The sequence below is a fragment of the Poecilia reticulata genome, chromosome 21, assembly GCF_904066995.2.
Source record: "Poecilia reticulata chromosome 21, P_reticulata-male-v2, whole genome shotgun sequence".
Lineage (NCBI taxonomy): Eukaryota > Metazoa > Chordata > Actinopteri > Cyprinodontiformes > Poeciliidae > Poecilia > Poecilia reticulata.
Window position 1 is genome coordinate 11,762,975 of NC_088850.1, and position 17,579 is coordinate 11,780,553.

Below are 17,579 nucleotides of genomic sequence, written 5' to 3' on the forward strand. Positions count from 1 at the left end.
GAAAGTTTATATACTTATTTTTTAGATGTAAACTTCATGGTCATACAACAAAAAAAGTTGTATCGGGATGCATGTCAGACCAATTCTCCTTCAAGAGACATGACCCAGCACTTTATTGAATATTTACTGTAGGCATTACAGGGAGTGGTGTGCATTATGCCTAAATTTAAAGCAAGCAAGTTGTTTAAACATCTTAAAAGAATGAAACATGTGAATGAATCCTTCTGAACTTCGTTTTCTCCCACATTTGTCCTTAAAGACAGTCCATTGGGTTGAAATTCAAAGCAAATTGATATTTCTATTCTATGTAGAGGCACGCAGTAAAGTCGAATTAATGTTAGTTTGCATTTTAACTTAGTTGAACTTTGTATATTTTCCCAAAGATTCAAGTAAAAATATGGTACTGTTCTTTCCTCAATTGTGGGATCGAGTGTGATTTACCAAATTTTCAAGACTTAACTTTTGCTTTTTTTTTTTTTTATTAAAGGACTGAAAGAATGTTCTATGATCATTTTAACAAAGCACCACCCTCCACAATTATAATTTGAAGACATGTAGAAAGCCTTAAAGAAGCAAAACCTTCAGTAAAGAACAAAGGACCCTAGGAAGGGAAGGACATAGACACAAGGAATAACAGGAGGCCAAAGTGTACCAAATGACTGAAGGATAGAAGTGAGATGGGAATGATATGAGCAAAAGAGGGAAGAAGGAAGGAAGTATGTGATGAAGAAATAAAGGAATGACAAGGAGGAAGGAAGGGTTAACTTAATCCCTACTGTGAGGGAACGTTGCATAATCACTAGTGGTGTGACCTCTACCTCCAATACAGCTCCAGAACTGGAGATGAGAAAACATATCCAACCATCTTTGACGTGGTTATTGATTTGCTTAACTTCAAAGACACACACACACAGTTTCAAAAGATTTTTTTTTTTTTTTAATGATTGCACAACCCATTTCTGAGCTTTTAAATTAAGGCTTCAGACAGTTTCAGGGTGCCGCATTTGTAAAGAAAGGATGTAAAAACTAGCTACATAAACTCTCAGTAGTACAACAAGCTTGCATAATATTTGATTGTCTCATTGGAGCGAGAAATTATCTTCTCGCCTGTTGGCAAAAATTGCGCATTCCAGAAATTAAAACGGACATTTTTACAGTAGATTAAGGCTTTCATTTCAACAGATTTAGCATTTGAAAGTTATTCACAAAAGTCCTTAAAAAAAAAACTCATTTCCTTCATACCTAAAAACCTTGCATGTAATATTTAAGGATTAGAGTAGCTTCCTGGTAATATGATGCCATTAACAACAGATTGCTAGCCAAGTTGGAGGCCTAATTGGAGTTTTTTTGTTGTTGCTGTAACCATCATGTCCCTCTGAAGGACCAACACCACACTGTTTAGAATGAATGAACAAAGTGACTAAAATGTCTTGTAGTGAAATTAACTTGCCATTTTAGGGAAAAGTTAAAGGACAATACCACATTAAAGAAACAGAAAACCTACAAATATTGAAAGTATGAATCACAAATAAATCAGTTTGGATTTCTATTGGTTTTTTAAGCATTTTCTGATACAAAAAAAACTTTTGAAGCTATACTCTCTACAACAGACAGGCAGTCCAACATCTGGACGATGACCCTCCAGATGCACGTGCATTCTTAGCAACTCGTGCTCAGTTTCTTTATTCTTACTGCTTTTAAGTACTTACTTCGGATTTCAGACATGGAAATAACGTTCATCACATACAGATGTGAACAAAATTAAAAAGGAAAAGTTGTAAAAAATTATGATATACAGTGGACCCGCAACTATTCATGGTTCAGTATTTGCTGAAAACTGTAGATGTTGACCTCTGTAGTAGTGCTAAGATGGTTTCCACTGTGCAACATTAATGCATATCAAGGTATATTTTGTGTTTGAACTGTTAAAAAAAGGCGGCTATAGGCGTTTTTTTAGAGCATTCGCCGGCAGAAAACACCCTTGAATGCCGGGGAGAGGGGCGGGGGGGGGGGGGGGGGGGGGGTCCACTGTATGCCCTTTAATGCTCTCAACAGACACAAGTAGGAGAATAAGAAATCCTGGCATCTACTGGCCACTACTGGTATAGCAATTTAAGGCACTGCCTCTTGTATGACAGTCTCTAGCATTACGTTTACGTTTTCCTTCTGGAGTTAGACTAGAAAGAGGCAGAAATCTGGTTCAGATTGTCTACTGAGCAAAACAATGCTACTGTTTAAATCCTGCCCAAGGGCTCTCCGATGCGATCCCTCTGCTCATTCTGCTGATGCCAGCCAGCTTGACCTTGGCACGGGACGTCCACCTCACTGCAGCTGCTGGGTCATTGGAGTCCGTCAGGTTGGCATAGCGAGAGGAGTCCTCCTCAAAGCCCTGGCCACCCCACGAAGGAATTTCCAAGGGAACGCTTAAGGAGTCGGGAGGAAGGGACAACGCCGACTCCCCGTTCTGACCGTTCTCAATGAGGGCTTCGTCAGGCACAATCTCAGACACAATCGCCAACCGTGGCGGCTCCCAGCCCTCCATCTTCTCCAGTTTTTTGGCAGGCGAGATTTGCCTCATCGTCATCGTAACACTGTCCCAGAAACAGTGCCCCTTTTCCGGCTTGTCCTTCTTCTCTTTCTCACCTTCCTTGAGCTTTTTGTTGGACCTTCGAAGGAACAGAGGGAGGGAGAGAAAGAGGTCAAAAGGTGAAGTTAGAGGGAACTTTGTGGACCGCCTGTATTGTCACCATAAATAGAAGCGACCAACTCGAGGAACCGGTGTTTATCGGAGATTTCAACACTGGAGACCGGAGTGTTCCCCCCCCCACACACTGGGCCATTATGGAGAAATTCCTTTATGTTTGTCACAACAAGGTCATTAATAAAGGTTTTCCTGTTCATACATGTTCCACTTCCTCAGCAGGTCTGAAAGATAACGTCTTGTAAAGGGCTTACATATAAACACATCCAAGTGGCTGGGTGTGACTCTGTTTTATCAAGTGGAAACTGTAAATGCTTTTTTTTGCTCCTGACACTTGGGCATTAATGACTGATATACCTGACAAAATCCTGAATACATTTTTATGCTCATTTTTGTAAATGAGTTTCTGAGTTTTCGTAAATGAGTAAGAATGCAATAAATTACAAGTTGTTTTTCCGTATATAATTTAATGAGCCATCTTTTGCTCTTTAGTGGCTATAGATGACTTAAATATATTTTTTAGGGAACATCATAATTATTGCTAATAATCCACAGTTTTTGCCATAATTTATAACATGTAGAAAAGGTTATGAGCTAGATTTTCTTATTTTTCAATAGTTTTCATCAATTGTTGTCCTACCTTTCTGAAAACCTGTCAATGTTTGAAATTAGACTTTGGCTGAATTTTTAGCTCATTTTCAATCCAGTGTATAAAAGAGATTTTCTTTCCCTTTCTTCTACAGCAGTTTATTCTGTCATGGTCGGGTAAAGAAAAAGGGGTGCTAAAATCCAAACTAACTGTAGAAGACCTTTAAGAATGCTGTAAAAATATTTGTTACAAATTACAAAAAAGAAAAAGTATAAATGAAAGTGTCATTGAAGTTTACTCAGTTTGTCATAATTAGGAAACTACAATCGCAAACTCACACTTTGCGCTCTGCCGCCTTCACCCCGGACAGCAACAAGTGCTCGTCATCCTTAGAGGACAGCATCTTTTTCTCCTTCCTCTCCTTCTTTGACACCATCTTTTTCACCTTTGCCTCCTGACAAAAATTAAAAAGAATGAGGAAAAATGAGATTTGATTTTAAACATCACAGCTAAAAAAACATTTACAACCCCCATGTGTTGAATGTTAGTTGTCACTATTGCCTTATTTTGCAGAGATATGTTGCAGTTAAACCATGATAGGAATGCAAAGAAAGAGCCATTCGTTCAGCCTGACAGTTGCTCATATTTTGCAAAATACTTGAAGCTTTTTGAGTGCGTTCCAGTGGGAGAAAACCCCTGATCTACTTGGCATCAGAATTCCTTCCTGCGTTTCATACATTCCTTATCAGCAAAGATGAAGCAAAGTTTTGACTTCCTTTCTTGCCAATGGAGAACTCCTAATCTCAGCTGTCAAGGTCTCGCCCTCTACTCCTCCTCCTCTTCCTCCTCCTCATATCCGTGCCGGCCTGCTCCCTCAGCGCAGAAAGGAATATTTGATTAATGGGTTTAACCTCTTTAAACCGCTCCTGTCGTTTCTTTATTCTGAGGTCAGGTTAAAACTCCAAACAAGGTGCACAATGTAGATCCGTTCACGTTCTGGACAGGAAGTTGCCTCAGCCGCTACAACAAGCAAGCAGCTTGTTTGTCCAAGAAGGCATTCTTTCCTCAAGCCAAACATGGACACCTTCAATCAGCTCCGTCACCGGATAAGGCTTCAGAACGCTGCAGCCAAGATTAAACAAACGTCCGCCAGTAAACAGGCCCTGCGTGTTTAACATTTGTTCAGCGCGTCCAAGAACAGATGATTCTGCTCGTGCTCTTCTTGTTGACGAGCGAAGAAACGAGTACAATCCTCTCACTTGCATGATTAACATATCCTGAAATAAATATTTAACCTCTCAGTCTAAGCTCCTTCAGGACCAGGTTTCTCTCCTGCCTCTATTGTTTCGCACCAGCTTGTTTCTTCAGTAGAATAAAGCTTCTCTTCAGCAGTCTGAGCTCTGAGGCAAAGGAACCAGATATGCCAAAACCACAGGGGGCAAGGGGGGGGGGTCCTTCTTATTGGACGTGAATGTGTGTGCAGCTGAATTCCACTCGCATGCTTGCACATACAGTGGCTAAACTACTCTCTGTCCATCTCGCCGGCCAAAAGGAGCTCCTTGATTTGCTGTGGGAGAATTACCTGCAGCTCCACAGACAATCCAGCTTTTATTTACCAGATTTGCGACATGAAAGCCGAGGGAGGCGTTACGCATTTTTTAAATACTCAGTTTTATTTTATACGATACAAGTCAAACAACTGTAGATGTATTTGTGTTTGGTGACGCAAATTAGCATTTGGATTTTGAAACAATATTTCAGAACTGACGTCTTATCAATCGAAATATTTTCTCCATAGCAGATCTACAAACGCTGAATTTGAAGACAATGACCATCACAGATTCATGCGTACATAATTATCCTTTTAGTGATATTTTCTGCCATTATTTAAAACTTGACATTTTGGAATACACGATCTGACACTGTGGAGTTAATGCACTCAAAATGCAGAGGAAGCACCATTAAAAATGCTGCTGCTATTGTGCCTTGCTAAAAATATTCTTCATTTTGATATTTTACTAAGTCACAACCATAAACTAATGTATTTTTGCTAAAACTGATGTGAATGAAGCTAAACCTGTCACAAAAACCAATTAATCAACTAATTGCATGATGAATTAAAATGAGCTTGATAATTTACATTAATAATTTGTTATGGGCAATTTTGTTTACAGAGACATAATATTTATTTTTTTATGGTTTCAGCTGCGTTTGGTTTGTACTTCCTTTTTATTTCTCATTTTTGGTGGTTATATTTTGTTTTGGATATTTAAAATGTCTTCCAATTCTAGGGAGGAGTGTTCTGTACAAAATTAAGGCTCATCATTCTTAGAGAGGGTTATGCCATTACCAATATATTACTTAGAAATGGTTTCAAAACATCAAAATGATCATTTATCACAACAATATCTGGGACAATGGCTTAGATAAAAACCTTTTCAGGTGTTAAAGTCTGACAATCTGTTGCCAGACTTGAAAACAACTGATGTTGATTAATGCTCTCCCCCCAGGATGACCGGTCTGAAGCTCTGGGGCAAAGAGGCAAAAACTTAACTCTCTGGAAGAGCGACGCGAGTAGAGACATCGATGAGTAGATTCAAATGCACAACAAAAATTAAAACATCCATTTCTTAAATAAAAAAATAAACAAAACTTAAATATCCAAAAAGTTTGTGGTTGTGATATGACAATGTGTGAAAAATGTCAATATGTATAAATATTTGCAAGACATCAATCGTTTACACAAATGTTGCCACTGTGTAGATTTTTAATTGGTTTAAAAAATTTTTTAAACAGTCACTACTTTGAAACCCTTTTTGAACAAAAGCCCAAAATAATTATCTTGTAAGCACTGAGGAATTAAAGTCCTTCCAACCCACAACCTCTTCCAGGACTCCATGACCACTTTCTCTGTCCAAGTGCGAGCATAAAACAACTAAGCATTTAAGAGTTATAGCCATTCGCACCAACCAAACAGCGTGCGGCTATTTTCGGCTTTGTTTTTCCTCCGCAGCAATTGTTCCAGTCCAAAAAAAACGCAGCTCCTCAAAAGAATGCTGCATTTCCTTCCCTTCTCCGGCCAACTACTCCCTCCACCTCACCAACAGGACACATCATCAAATATGCGCTTCCAACGAGGGTTGCACTTAGGAGCTGGAGGCAAAATGCAGCAGCAGGCCAGAGTTCAGAGACAACGCGGCACCCCGTGTTTGACTTGCAGTCAATCTTCACGCATGCGGACAACCACACCTCTGAGTGAGGACTCGCTGTCAGCACAGAATATGAGACGATACGCATCTCTCACGAACTAGGCGATGAGAGACAATCACCTGCTCAGAGAGAGGCCGACCTGTTTGTCAAAACGCATCAGAAATAAAACGTTTCAAAGGCACGAGGATGAAATCAGGGTTCTTATGCAGCTTTAAAAGTGTGGAATCTCAAGCTGAGTATTCTCCCAGTCTGGATATGTTTAGAAAATGAAAACAGTAATATGGACCACTGTAATTTTACAGATTATCCAATTGTCTATAAGCTGTCTGTCCTTCCATCTATCTTCCCTTTTTATTTCCTTCCCGACTTTCTTTATGGTGTGCTTAGTTCCTTGTGTGCTACTTTGCTTCCTAATATATGTCCTTTCCTTCTTTTTCCCCCGTCTTGTGTTGTTCCGTCTCTGCAAAACAAACTGGTCAACGTTTCATTATAAATGTTCAGAGAGAATTTTTTCATCCACTCTTTGCACTAAAGACCGAGAAGGTGGTGAGAAAGAGTCATTATTTCCAGCGAAACAAGTTTTATATGGACATGAGATGAAACGACACGCAACGAAGAAGCCATTATTCCAAAAGCATAATGGCTTTTGGAATTATGCTTTTGGGTAATTGTTTCCCCGATCCCAGCGAGGAAACAACTCGGAGAAAAATAACTTATTTTCTGGGGATCTCATGAAACTAAAATAGAAATGTTTGGCCATTCACTTCACAAAATAGAGAGCATCAGCAGCAACATTGCAGCGGCTCTGAAAAGATACCATTAGTAGAGTCAGAAGGAATGGACCAGAGCTCCAGCAAGCTGCTGTAGAACAGTGAAATTATTTTAACCAATTTAGAGAGTTTCGAAGTATTCCACTGAATACATATGGAAACTTTTCAATTTAAAGAAGAAAAAAAATCACCTAAAGAAAGTCAGATTATTTATTTAGCCAACAGAAATTATTTTAGTGATCCTAACAGACCTAAAGCTGGACATCAGTGTGTAAAAAGCTGTTTTCAACTGTATGTAAGAACTGTTGATATCTCCAGCTTCTAATCATACAGTAATATGGACATTGATAACTTTAGTACCCTAAATCAGTACTAATATGAGAACACTGTATGCAGTTGACAAAACTGATGAGGTGATTAAAAAGAGCAGCAATGTAAAAAAAAAAAAAAAAAAAAACATCCAGTAAATGACATCACCTATGGCCACATGTTTGCCAGGGGTAAAGAACAACAGCACAATATGCAAAGATAGGGACGATAGCTGGTTTGTTTACAGATAAACACTGCGGCCTCAGCACTTCTCTCACCCTGCAGCCTCAACTCAGTGGGACAGTGTGTGCTCACAAGACACCGTCTGACCCAGTTTGGACATTATGAATTTACCAGCCCCGATGTCATTTTAAAAAATTTCGACCCCTTTTGGCAACGCAAGATTGCGTCTGCTGGTGATGCTGCAGGGATGTGCGTGAAGAGATAAGAGACCGAATGTTTCGTCCGTATCTTCGAGGACCATCTGTCAAAGCTAAAACAGTTGGAACTGCGTGAATGTTTGGAAGCTGATAGTGTGTTTTCATCGTTGCAATGTGCAAGCAGCTGTGACGTTGCCATGTACCTTGGCTAACGCAGTGCCAGCGTCCTCCTCCTCTTCCTCTCCCAGGTCTTTGTCCTGCAACACACACACACACACAGACAAACGCAATCAGAGACAAAACACCAACAGCCACCCAACAAAACCAGCTTATGCCATTTACTTTATGCTGCAACGACGGCGCGTGTGTTTGTTTTAGGAGAGCGTGCACGTTTTCCTGCAAAAGGGAAGGCAACTGTTGGAAGATAAACACAGTTTTCAGAGGGCTAGATGGAGGCACGGCTGGAGGAGTAGGGAGGACACGAGGAAACCACCGAGCTCCGAGGGCAGATTTAAACAAAGGACAAAGAAAATAAACCTTCACCTTGGGCATGTACGCTGCATTGTCGGGATTTGAGGATTATTTTTGGTTCAATTGTGTTTGATAGCTCAGACCGATTTCCCCTTTTAACCTGATATTTATTTTTTTTAATTTCTATAGTGTTTTCATTTGATTGTTCACTTAAAATATTTGTTAAAAGTTCCAATGTCTTGTCTGTTAAAACAGCTCATGATGAATACCTACAAATCAATGCAATGTATTGATTTGTAGGTATTCAAATCAAATTGATTTGTAGGTATTGTAGGTATTTAAAGAAAAGCTTTAAAGTGCTTTTCTTTAGCACTTTAAAGCTAAAGAAACACCATGGTGTTCATGGATGAGGCTGCAGCTGGTGGTGTAATGGTCTGAGCATATTTTCTTGGCGCACTTTTGTTTCTTTGGTTCACTAAGCAACATATGACAAAATTCAAATAATCTTAAACTCTGCTTCCTGCACATGACAATGAGTTGATTGTTCTCCAACTGCCTCCAGAGCCACCAGCTCTCAATCCAACTGAGCAACTTTGGGACACAAGATAGATGCCAATATGGACCTAATCCCCGATGAACGTTCCTGAAACCTTGTTGAACTTAAGGTTTCAGGAACTTAAGGTATTTCTAAAAACAAAAAGGTGTTTGACTCAGCCCTAATGAGAAAATCCTTTCCTAAATCTGACCAGTGATGTTCCATTTTTCTGTTTAAATAACTAAAATGGTTTACATTTTACAAATTATTGTTTTGTTTTATTGACACTTTACATTTACTCTAGCCTTTTAGACACCATTTCTACCATCATTACTCCAAATCTCTGCAACTGCATCAGTTATTTTTAATGTTTTCCAGTAATTCTCCAATGAATGATGCAAATAAGATGTACATATACAAAAATAAGTGAAACACACACAAAAAAAACCTTTTGATTGATATTAACTGTGCTTAAAGACAAATCTGGTTTAGAATCTCACCCAAGGCATTAAAAGACAGTAAATGATAAAAGGCAGGCAGTCAGAAATCATCAGATGTGCAGTCAAGTTTCGAGACTCCTAAAACAAAGCCAGAACGTCTTCAAAAAGAGTCTAAACCCCAAACTCGGCTAACATCTAAGACCGCAGAGGCAGAGAAGGAGGAATAACGATGGCTGGACAAGTCTGAACAAGGTTTTTTGAGTGTGTGCCACAGAAGCTGATCAAAGAAAACACACACACTGATTACAGATTAGGGTTAAAGCCTAAAGACATTAGCAACTTTAAGATGAGGGAGAAGGAGGAGTCATGGTGGGAGTAGTATGTTAAATATCCCTAACAAGAATCAACAGAAGTTTGTTTACTGTTTATAAAGGAGAAATGAACATTTTTATTTTCACGTTTTACTTTCATGTTTCAAAAGGCCATAAAGACACACCTGTGCAATCAACACACACACACACACACACACACACACACACACACACACACACACACACACACACACACACACACACACACACACACACACACACAAATAGTATTTACTCACAGTTCTTAAATGCTTCACATTCTCAAAGTCTGGGCTCAAAAAGAGTTTCACCATCACACTGTACCACAGTGTGGACTAATTCAACATTTTGGAAACACACCATTGTTTAGGTACCTGGTTACAGGTTCAATACACCCAACTGGAAGAAGTCTCCATAACTACAAGTGCCTTACTGACCCTAACAATGAGCTTTGTGTATGCATCACCGAGGCCTTTTTATTGAATGGACCTAATCAGGTCGACACTCAGCTACACCAAGACTGACCAGAAAAAGTCAACTTAGATAACATTATTTGTTTTTCTGGGGAAAAACCCACAGCCTGTGCCTGTGTTCAACCCAACCATATATTATAAAGGTCTATCAAAAGCTACGTCTGTCTTTACCGTCATGGCTTGGCGTCCTCTATACCCGAGTACCAAGCAAATTACTAATAAGTTCAAACATATTTTGCATAACTTACCAATTTCTTTCCAAAAGAAAAATGTTGGGATAGATACATTTAGTTTTTGCATATTGTTTTAGTTCCCTGTTCTCACATCAAATTACAATTTTAATATTGTCATTATTGTTACTATGATTGTGTAAGCAAACAAAGTTACAGATTCCTCCATTTAAACACCATGAGCTTATTTCCCTCAACACCAAAGTATATTTATAATTTTAAAAAGATTAACTTGAATTTAGGAGATGAGACAAATCCTCATTTAACTTAACCCTCTTCCCTTCATCAAAAGATTAACTTTATTTAATCTTCTGTTTTCCTGCTTTAAAGCCTAATGCTTCAGATGAGAGGTCGTCTTTAAGTTTAGCTCAGTTCCAAGGTAATCTTTCGTGATCTGTGAGAGAATTGCTCAGTATTCAGGTGCAATGCGCTTCAAGCTAAAGGCAAATATTCCCCTTCTTCAGGTCTACAGCTGAACTTCAATAGCGAGTGAGTGATGAAGGAGAAAAACAGACAGAGGCTGTGCAGATGGCCCAGAGCGGGATGGAGGCAGGAGGAGAACGATGGTGTCTTTAGAGTCTGTGTTTTATCCTCACTTTACCTTTTATCTTCCTTCTTATTCTCCATCTCAGGGCGTTTCATCCCTTTACACATTGTCTGAACCTGCCTGCCTCCAGTGTTTAGTTCTGATCTAACACAAACAAGCCATCCGTTTCCAAAATTAATCCCCAAGACCGTTTTAACAATAAGCCCTAAGAGATTATTAATAAACTACATAAGAAAGGTGACCACTACTACCATAAGTAAATGTATACTTCTGTTAGTTTAAGATGAAGAGAAAAGTAAGCAAACAATATCATAAACCTCTACTAATTGAATAATGAAGTCAGACTTGATGGCTGCAAGGTTTCCAGAATCTGCAACTTAAAAACAATCTAAAGAAAAAAAGGTTTTGGGTTACTTTTATACCACATCTGACTTTCAGGTCAGTTTTGGACAGTTGGTTTTTGATCGTATAAATACACTTTGCTAAAGTTTTGTCATCTTACATGTTTTCATACTTTTCTGTTCTACAGTGCCAATTACATTCTATTTAAAAAAAATCATTAATCATCTAACTTCCTTGTTTTTGAACATTAATATGCATATCCATCTTTTTACATGCCTCATGTCCCCAATCCCTAAACCAGCTTTATTTCATTAAAATGTTGGAATATTTTTGTTGCAGTAATGCTCATTTACTAAATTATCAAAATATAGAATCCTTTTATAATCAACTTCTTACTGTGAATTTTGTTGTTATTTTAACCCCAACATCTTTGAGTTGTGACCCATTTCAACAATTTACAGAACAGAAAAAAATATATATGAACATTGAAAACTTCTTTTGATTCTTGTATTTCTGCACACAGCTTTCTCATTTGAATAAGTGGAAGGAAAAACACTGCCTTTCCAGACTGTGCTATCATAACTTCCATCCTGTATCCCTGACAGGGTTGGCGCTCGCCTCTCCGCTGTGTTTATGACATTTTACGATCCGACCTCTTGACCCCTTGGACATGCTTTACTGCCACGGTGACTCGAGGAGACCTCCCCGACGACTTTTCCCAGGACATCATAGTCAGAGTTGACTCTAACTCTGATCTCAGAACTGCTGCTGACAGGCAAGCAACTCTAATGGTCACAGGGCAAACTGAACTCGGGGACGGACGTCACAAGTGAGGGGCGCGTGTATTCGTTCCCAGGATGGAAGTTCAATAAAGTTCAGTCAAGGGTCTTAAATGTTGACATTAGCACGGCAAGAGCTGAAAAAAGATGATGAATCATGATGCAGTAGCCTGCAATATGATAAATACTTGTCTGCGTCTTTGCTGGATGAAGGAAAGATTGAGCAAAAATGGACGATGAAATGTCAGATTTACACTTTTGAAACTTAACACTTTGATATACTCAGTGTTTTCTCAGATTACTTAAAAATCTTCCAAAAAAAAAACAAACCTTGACTTATTGCATTATTTACGCCAATTTCTATGTCACAAAGTTGATTAGATAAGCGTTCACATTATTTTAACTGTTATGACGCAAACTAATCCAAGAAAAAAAAGTTCCATACGAGTTTCAGAGATTAATCCATCGACAGATAGGAAACTGGAAAATGATGACCTCCCTTCTGTTTAACTGGAATGCTAGCTAGAAGCGTGCGCCTAAGAATATCACACTTTTATTCAAGTCGATTTCAAATTCCACCAGATAAAAAAGAAAAAATATTATATACACAAGACTCCCAAAAGATAAACATGTCATCTTTCTTTTTCCTATGTGCCGGGACTGTTGGAGGCCTGTCCTCCTATTTAGGTGTGGAGTATTCTGTGTGTGTGCTTCGTAATCACCTCCTTAAAAAAGAAAAAGACAGGGCCCAACTGCTGGTTAGTGCTGATACAGAGACTTTTTGGACCTCAGCAATACGCAGCTGTGGCTCATCTGGGATACATGGACACGATCGCATCACATAGACACAACAAGAAAAACAGGCTTGAAATATCCAACCTGCCAACTAAAGAAAAACAACATAAACGGCGGAGTTATATCTTCAATCCAAATCCTAGCTTATGCTGTTGGTTAAACACCGTGTTAAAGGTGAAAAGGTGACAAAGTCTGGAAAGGTTAAGGTTTCAAAACTTTGAAAAACTTCCATCATGCCAATCCTGCAGCTTAAAGCCGTTAAAACAAGAGGCAGGGGAAAAGAGTGACCACTCAAGAGTTTTCAGTCAACTGAAGGTTAATATCAAAGCCAGCAAATATCAGCCAGCGTTGACAACTTAGCAACTTTGTCTTGTTTTTTTAGTGACTTTTCAGATGCTTCTGGAAAAAGAAAAAAAATCACTAGAGGCAAAAAAAGAAAAACGCTTTCTGATGTCATCAGCAACACAGAGTTAAAAGCACACAGGCATCTCAACTGTTTATGGCATCTTATTATCCACCTCTTTACCCTCTTTTGAGATACTTTTCTTCCTCCACTAGCAATATAACGTCACAACCAGCACATCCCGCTGGCAGCTTGCAAACTCTATTTTTAAGACCATGTTATGCTAATGAAAGTGTTGGCTTATGCTCTTTTGAAGCATAAACATCAATGGAAAGCTGAAGTTGTATTTTCTGCCACCAAGGAAGAAGCGACGCTTTGTTCATCTGCGCAGAAACAGGTGGGGGAGAGGCTGATCTTAATGAATGCTCCACACAGCCTAAGAAACTTACTTCATGTCACATTTACCACATTAACATCACATTTAAAGGACTTCCGTAGGAGCATATGATGGAAATTTGTTCCAGTTTTAGAATCTATACTTTTTAGAATAGAATGGCCATGTCCAAAAACTAAAACTAAAACTATCAGCTTGTCAAAAAGCATGAATTTTAAAACTCAGGTCAGTTTGAGTGTAATAGTTTAAATCCAAATATGCAAACATGATATCCTGTAAAGATATACATTTTTTACAATAATTAATTGAATACACTAAAACAACGTATTCTTGCTTTGAACTGACGCAGAATCTCAACCCAATTTTTTTTTTCCTTCATTTTTCGCTGAAGCACCTGCAGTTCATCCAATTAAAATGCCTTGAAAACTACTGGGGTTCAACTCGTGAGAAGTGTATCTTCAGCTGACCTGACATGGCTGAAGGCACTTGTTCACCTCCTCTTGCTTCCTGCCCATAACTGCTCTGCACGTTCACTTTTAACCAAGTTAAAAACAAAACGATCCTCAGATTCGGGAGCATGTTCTTAAATCTAAAGATGAAAATGCATTTAAATGGGAACAAAAAAAAACATTAATATAATTGGCTGAACTACTTTAAAGCAGCAACAAAGGAACCAGTTGCGTTAATGAGGTTATTGTTCAGACCGCTGCTTCCTCCCAGTCTGTTTCATTACCTTGTAGGAGTGATGATAATGCCAGGACATGTCGTCTTCCTCTGACGCATAATCCACCAGTACTTTACTCTTGGTTTTCTTGAACATATCTCCACTTGTCGCTGACAAGAGTAGCCGAAAAATGTCCAGGTAAGGCAACTGTCGAGTTCGGCACACCAGAGAAAAAGTTTACCCCGCTCCGTTTAGTGCCCGTTTGTTTTTCGGGTTTTTGTCGCAGCGCAGCACCACCGCAACGCGGCCAATTGTTTCGGGTCTTCCTCCCGCTGCAAATCCAAACGCCGTACTTTTCCCTCCTCTCTCCTCTGAAATCAGCCCAACAACAGAGAGCTGCGGCGAGGTGGTGTGTTTCGTGAGTGTTTTTGCCTCTTTTTTTTTACGCTGCGTTTTTACGCATTTTGGACCACCTGGACTTTAGACTTTAGCTCCTCCTATGTCACCCCCCACCTACGCCTCCAATTCTGGTTCCTTGAAGTTGCCATGGCAGGAGGAGGAAGGGGGTCACACTTCTTATCTTGTGCCTAAACAAACATTAGACCGATAATGCATGTGAAACTATTCAACTTTTTTTTTATATTATTATTTTAGAAAAAATACTTTATAAGTCCCTTTTAAAATATTGATACCCCTTGAATTTTTCTGAAAACATTTTGACCACAACCAGATATTTGAGAGTATTTTACTAAAACATTATGGAATAGTTAATTAAAATGGACATAATTATGAAGTTCGAGGAAATTATATATATATATATATATAAAAACTTGGCTATTTTTGCAAAAAGCTGAATTTAAAGATACATTTTTCTTTGATTGTGACTTTAGCATCTTTGCACATCTATAATAAAAGTTTTTCTGCATTACAAAATTGGATAGCGAATATCTGTGAAAATGAATATTCAAGTCTTGCAAAAGATTCCCCAGTGACGAGTCCAATGGCGCACGCTTTCATGTAAACCATCCCATCGTCACTCTGGCTGTGTGTTTAGAGATGCCATGCTGAAAAATGAGCTTCTCCCCCATCTCGAAACTTTAGCGGCTTGTATTTTGTTAATTTATCCAGGAACTCTGATCTTGCTGAAGGAAAACATGCCCACAGCCTGATGCTGCACTGATGGTTTCCAAGTCCACTTTATTTCTAAAGCACATTTGAAACACAGAAGCTTAAGCCTAAAGTGGTGCACAAAAATAGGACAAAGGAGAAAATGAAAATCCGGATCTAAAGCAACAATGAAAATGCTCTCATTAAAACACTTTCGTAAAATCAAAGAAAGACGATAAAAAGAACATATCAAGTCATACTGGACAAAACTATTGAAAAAGGTTTTCTGATCTAAATCGATTACTTATTTCAATGTGTGCTCTGTCCTCTAGTAGGTTAGCTGCTTTCACAAGCTTTTACCATTTTTTGTAGATGGACTGAACAATACTCTATAAGATGTAAGAAGATTGTTTTATGAGCTACCCTGCTTTCAAAAAGTATAATTTGGATTCATGATTCTGCTCTACCTCATGCTGCTCTTGCTTCCTTCTTCTAAGAAGATACACTATGATGTAGAAATGTGGAAAAAGTTCAAGGATTATTAATTATTTTGTATCAAATACCAGTGATAAAGTTTAGATTATGTGGCATTCAGTTTGTGAGACTTGCATTTAGATCAGTTATTTAGCTCAAAGCTGTTCTTCCAGAAATCTTTTAACAGAGTACAAACAATTTGAGATGTAGGAGCAGGTCCAAGCAAAGTTTATCGGTTCTTTTCTCTCTGTCCTTCCTTTAGAAGCCCTTGGCATGGAAAAAAACTGGATCACAAGAGTTTAAGGAGTCAGGTTGCATATTTACTATAGACAGAGACTGTTTGTTGTATAAAGCATAAGCCGCAGAATTTACAGTGCTGAAAATGAAATCCCTTTCCCCCTCTGTGAGAGGCCTCCAGAGGAAACAAATAACACATTATGCTGGAGGGCTGACCCCTTAAAATAGCCACAGTTCAGCCACCTCCTCGGCTAAGACCCCTCACCTGATCCAAAGATTTGTAACGTCCCACTTCCACATTCAAACGGTGAGTCATTTTGGAACATGCAGGGAAAATAAATGTTTCCAGAGCTCTTCAACACATCGGACAGGGGTTGCTTTGATGATCCAGGTGACGTGATGAAGTAATAAATTAACCATTTGTTTCTCTGGGATAAAGTTTTTTAGTGGTGTTTGTGCTTTTGTTGGTGCCAGTTGACATAAACCATGACTGCCTGTTAAGATGAGTCTATCAACGCACATTAAGGAGGTCATTGACCTTTAACCCTGAAGCCTTTAGAGCTCTTCAAGGTGCAGCATTCCCATCCCAGTCTATTTCAAAAAGGCCAATTTAAAGTTTACGTGCGTCTTGCTGTCTGAGACAACCATCCTTAATCACTTCTTTAGGTTGTCTTCATCCTTTCCAGTGATATGCCTTCCTTTTTTTAAAGAAAACACCCACCGTCCATCTGAACTGATGGCCTGTCAGTTCAGGTGGACGGTGGGTTTTTTGTTTTTGTTTTCCTGCTGTAGATGAAAGCTGGTGGAGACACGCTTCAGATTTTTATTTGAGAAAAAGTCTGAAAGCTGTCTATTATTCTGCTTCCACTTCACTGTTATGCAATACTCTGTGTCAATGTATGACATTCACCAAAGTTTATGGCTGTATGTGATGAAATGTGGGAAAGGAGATGTACATTTCTGAGCTCCAGATATTTGGATGTTGACTCTCATACAGCATATGCGTCATTTCCTGCCTTTATTTTTTTCTACACATGCGTCTTTAGTGAGTTCATTTGTACTTCATTCGACATTAATTTCCACAAAACATATCTGTGAAATTATGGCACAGATTTTTTTTGGTCGATCCTGCTCACTCAGAGTTCCATGTTTTTCTGTTTTGTGTCATTTTTTAGTTTTTCTGACGTCTTCTGGTGGAATTACAACAACCCCCACAAACTGTTTATGTTCTTCATTTCACCCTGCTTGAGTCTGCTCCTCTGGACAACTTCCCGTGCTTGACCTCCACTAATTTAATTATATTTGAATTTAGGACTGTAAACCGTGGACTCATGAACCCTGAGATAATGCTTCTGTTCTTGCCCATTTTCCCATGCACATATATATCATAGTTTTGTTATGTGATAAATTAGAGTAAATAAATTTGTGCAGAACAGGCT

General features: G+C 38.8%; 1 protein-coding gene across 1 annotated transcript; it reads right to left on the minus strand.

Annotated features, from left to right (window-relative positions):
- Positions 1–89: 89 nt before the first annotated feature.
- Positions 90–14,844, minus strand: si:ch211-225h24.2 (testis development-related protein). Its single transcript, XM_008397775.3, has 4 exons — positions 14,392–14,844; positions 8,163–8,216; positions 3,629–3,744; positions 90–2,666 (listed from the first exon to the last, which is right to left on the minus strand). The coding sequence occupies exons 1-4, from the start codon at positions 14,476–14,478 to the stop codon at positions 2,228–2,230; spliced, it is 696 nt and encodes a 231-aa protein (XP_008395997.1). The 5' UTR covers positions 14,479–14,844; the 3' UTR covers positions 90–2,227.
- Between the last annotated feature and the right edge of the window lie 2,735 nt (positions 14,845–17,579).